This window comes from Poecilia formosa, unplaced genomic scaffold (genome assembly GCF_000485575.1).
Source record: "Poecilia formosa unplaced genomic scaffold, Poecilia_formosa-5.1.2 Scaffold970, whole genome shotgun sequence".
In the NCBI taxonomy this organism is placed as follows: Eukaryota; Metazoa; Chordata; class Actinopteri; order Cyprinodontiformes; family Poeciliidae; genus Poecilia; species Poecilia formosa.
In genome coordinates, this window is record NW_006800909.1 from 23,767 (window position 1) to 28,623 (window position 4,857).

General features: G+C 34.7%; 1 protein-coding gene across 1 annotated transcript; it reads right to left on the reverse strand.

Annotated features, from left to right (window-relative positions):
* Positions 1–1,565: 1,565 nt before the first annotated feature.
* LOC103132247 (heat shock 70 kDa protein 12A-like) lies at positions 1,566–4,608 on the reverse strand. Its single transcript, XM_007544015.1, has 4 exons — positions 4,327–4,608; positions 3,922–4,143; positions 3,663–3,834; positions 1,566–2,599 (listed from the first exon to the last, which is right to left on the reverse strand). Exons 1-4 carry the CDS (start codon positions 4,606–4,608, stop codon positions 1,572–1,574), a joined length of 1,704 nt encoding a protein of 567 aa, XP_007544077.1. The 3' UTR covers positions 1,566–1,571.
* Positions 4,609–4,857: the final 249 nt, after the last annotated feature.

Below are 4,857 nucleotides of genomic sequence, written 5' to 3' on the forward strand. Positions count from 1 at the left end.
TTTAATAATTTAACCCTTATCAAGTAGATATATATGGACAATGACTGATGTTTAGGCTTTTTATTGTCAAGCTTTATAATCTGGACGTTTTTCAACAAACTGACTTTTCTAAAATGTTCTGATGCGAAAGAAATGTAAGGATTTCATATACAAAGAGATATCTCGCTGGTATAAAACAATTAGGAAAGTATCTTTGTCTACTTTTTTGACAAAAGAGGATTGCAGCCCTGTCAGTGTAGAGTGAATTTATTACTAGAGTCTTGTTAAGCAAATCATTTAAAATTGGATTGCTGTGGTAAGGTACTTGTCAGATCTTACTGTAAATGTGATCACATCTGGGGACTTGCCAGTTAGATTTTGCAGACAGCAGTCGGTAACATCTCTTTTGAGCCAGTTTAGGGTTTTGATTCAGGTTAAAGATAAAGTTCAGACTTTGTTCGCGTTTATGTAAGGGGGACATGTTTTTCGGGAAATTATCATTCTTATAATTCTTGGCAGGTGATATAGACATGTTTGGATGCTACTACGCAACTGACAAGATAACATTCGGAGAAAATCTTTTCTGTTAATCATTAAATAGGATTAAAAGAGTCATCAGTTTCTTTAAGAAAATGTTTTATAAGCCTTGGTAGGTCATGGTGCATATCAGACATGAACTAGAATAGATGGCATTAAAATGCATGATCCAGATTTTATTTACACAGAATACCACAAATATTGGTGGAAGGCTGAAGTTACAATAATAATAATGATGTGAAATTACATGAGCAGAAAGCATAAGGAAATGTATATTTTCTGATAATAATTCAGTGTGAATGACATGGTATGAGTTTACAGCTCAGACAACATGCAACAGTGGAGAATTATAGCAATAAAAATAAACATATTAAAATGATTTTATCCCACAGATAGTTTTATTTTGCTTAAAATGACCGAATTACTGAAAAAGGTCATCATCTAAAAAAGAACAATTAAGTAATTGTTTTAAGCACAGTCTTTCACTTGAAATAAAGACTGTTTGTGTATCTTTTACTGGACAATTTTCCAAAAGAAAAAATAAATAAATATCTTTTAGTGAATAATACATGCTAACAGTATGAGAAAAGGAAACAAAACTGGGTTTGGGTGGTTGTGAGAAAAAACAGGCTGTGAATGTTTTGGAAAACCTTAACGAATTGAAGACGATGTAAGAAAGGTTTGGATCCTGTTTGTTTTAAGATCATAATGTGCATCATAACTGTCATCAGTAGTCAAAGGTTTATGAAGTCTCTGAAATAATTACTATTGTTTTAGTATCCATTTAAATGAAAAGAGCCAGTCACATGAGCTTATTTCCAGACTTAATGTAAACAGTCATGTTGGACCTTAAGTCACAACATGACTGTTTCCACTCAAAATTCAAATACTGAGTTTTTAATAAAAAAGTACTATTAGAAATGTATAACATCACTAAAAGCCCACAAGATTTATCAGTTATTTAATAACCTACAGCAAAATGAACAAATAATCACTGTGTAATATTATTTTGTTTGTTTGCTGAACGTAGAGAAAATGTCTACAAAGAATGTGCATTATTTTGTCATGAAGTTTAACTTGACTGCTTTTGTTGAGCCTGTCTCCTTGTCAGTAGCTCTTGCTGTCATTTCTGTGAAGCCAAACTTTATTTTCAGTTCGATCTGACGCTTCGTTCCAAGTGTCGTGTCAGGAGACTCAACCTGAAATGAACCAATTTCTTCCACTCCTTCCTCATCCACATATGTCACATGTGTTTTCTCTGTGTGATAAAAGGTAAAGCTTACCACTTTTTGATCCGGTTCTATTGGATAAAGAGTCTCTGTTCTAACTTCATCCCAACCAACATCCTCATCAGCTATTACCAGTGTCATGAAGACATCTTCACACCAAACGCCTTCGTCATTTGTAAATTTCTTTTCTTCCTTGTGCTTTAATATATCAAATTTCTCCATAATCGCAACTCCATATGTAAAAGCACTTTTTCTAGATGCCACAACTGAAGGATTTCTACCAAACTGTACAGCTCCTTTCATAATTACTTCTTGTGGCCTAAATGGACACAGAACCTGACAATCATCTATGAATTCATCCTTTATATGTCTCTGCAGAATCTGGCTTTCGGCATAGCCCCCCACTAACAGAATATATTCAATTTTTAGACCTTTAGTCAAAATTTCTTTGAGATTCTGAGTGATGCCCTGTAGACTCTCAGTGAAAAACTCTCTCAGCTTCTGTTTAGATATGACTATAGATCCGTCATCCCAGGAGGCTCCCTGAACTCCTTTAAAGAAGTCCTCCATTGGTTTCTTTTTCTGAGCAATTGTTCCGAGGTTAAAAGGACAATCAATATCTGCATCATCATCTTGTTTCTTGAAAAGTGTGAAATCATACATCATTTTCTGAACCTCACTGGGATAATTTCTTTCGTATTCATCCCAGACTCCATCAGTGAATATCTCTCTGAGAAACTCTTTGAATTTTCTGTCCACAGTTTGTCCTCCCAAATCATTTCCAGAGGCCTTGTTTAGCTCCTTTACTGCTCCTCCTTCCAGGATTTCATGAACAGTGATGTCAATGGTTCCTCCTGAAACACACATAGAGGAAGTCTTCAGACAAAGACTAAAAGGCAATAGGCTAAAAATATAAAATTTTCTAAACTTAGATTAATATAATTCCATTAACTGGCTATATGACTAACTATTTCTATGTCTAATATATTTTTAATTCACTACAGCAGGGGTCACCAACTCCAGTCCTCAAGGCTACCATCCTGCAACTTTTAGATTCCCCTCTGCTCCAAAATGTCTGAATTCCCTCACCAGCATTCATTCCTCTCTGCAATAGGCTGGAAACGAGCAGTTTATTTGATCCAGGTGTGTTTGAGCAGAGACGCATCTAAAAGTTACAGGATGGTACCCCTGGAGGACTGGAGTTGGTGACCCCTGCTCTACAGCATGAGTGATTTGGGGAACCACAGATATTAATTCCAAATCGTAAGCTTTAATTAAAATATTAATTTTTCATTGTGAGAAATATCAATTACTTTTTGAATGTAAGAGTGGACCATGTAAACAACTGTCATTCTTTTTTTTTCAGTTGTGCATCTTATATACTTTAAGTTAAGCTCAAAATTATTCTTACCCCAGGGAAAGATAAAAAATTTTATTTCACCAAAAAGATTGTTTCTTAGAAAAAATTGTAAATTAGTGATATGTTCATAGAAAATATAATACCATGGAAATACAGCATTGTTTTTAAATTTCATAAACAACTCATTTAATATGATTTATACAATTTATTTAATCAGTGGAAAAAATCTTTATTCTTAATAATAATAAATATTTATTAATCAACCCCTTTAACGATTGTCTAAATTCAAAGTTTATTTGTAACCAAAATATGAAAGGTGTATGAATAATTTTGCCCTTCATTGTATTTTGGGTTTTAGATTATATATGGAGTTTTTTTGTTTTGTTTTATCAAACTTTATCATGACTGCTCTGCTCTCCTATTATCTGATTTACATCCATCCTTCCATGGATGAAAGTAGTAATTGTTGCACACCATCATAATGCATACCATCTATCTACTGGACAGACTGGAACAGATATAAATAAAAGCTTACATTTTAGTAAATGATTTCGTACCTCCACAGTCAACAACAATGTACTGAGTTCCAGGAGATTCAGCTATTTTGTTTTCTTTCTGGTGTTCTGCAATGAATCCATCAGTTGGAAGCTTCTTACACCAGATCGAAGCAGCTTCTGGTTCCAGTGCAATGACCAGTTTATCTTCAGTACCTTCAGTTATGATACCGGCCTGAAACCAATTTAAAAAATAAAAATAAGACTTTTTTTGCTGATACACAAAACTTGTTTGGTGATGCCGCCATATACTATGAGTTACCTGCATTGCAGCTTCTCTCATGAACTGTTTAGCTGAATGATCCCAGATGGCAGGAACCGTCAGGACCCAGGTGAATTCAGAAACAGTAAACTTTTTTCCTGTAATGTCACTGATGGTCTTCAGAGCATCATCCTTCAGGAATCTCAGAGCTTCTGTAAAAACCTTCAATGCCTTCATTGACTTTCCATTTGCTGCTTTAATCTGCAAATCTCTGTTAAATTTCTGGAGATTGACAGATTGACACATTAGGAAAACAAAACAATCCCTTAGAAAATTATGTCTTGTTGGAAGATTGCTTTAGATTTAATTTATTGTCAATGTGTAGATGTTAAAGCTTATCAGAAACCATCAAAATTAAACCTCTGTTGTCCAACAGCTTGTAACAATCTTATAAGGGTTACTCACTTTGCTGTAGAGCGACATCTTGAAGCAATCAAAAAAGAACATCTCTTTGGCTTTTTCACTCTTCTTTGAAATATAAGATTCTTTAGCTTTGTAACCAAAGCTGGTAAATTGTTCTTGTCCATCAAACAGGATGCAGGTAGGAGCCTTTGGGGTCTCCAACCCAACTTCAACACCCCAGTACTTCAATCTTGGTTCAATTTCTTCTTCTCTTTTTTTTATATTGAAGGCATATCCACTGTATGTTGTGCCAAAGTCTATGGCTATGATAAAGGAATCACCCATTGTGGAAGGAGATCCTTCTAGACAAGACAAAGACAAAAATGAATTGCTAAGATGCAGGCTTCACATATTTACTGTATGAAAGTGGGCAGGACTGACTTACTGTCCAAAGTTCATCTAAACAAGTGAAGGTTATTTAACAAGTGTCGCTCTAACTTAACAGCCACGGTTCTCCTGTGGACAAGAAGGGAAAGAGTAACAGGGAAGAAACATACTGAAAACAGCACTTCAGAATAAGATGTGAGAAAACCA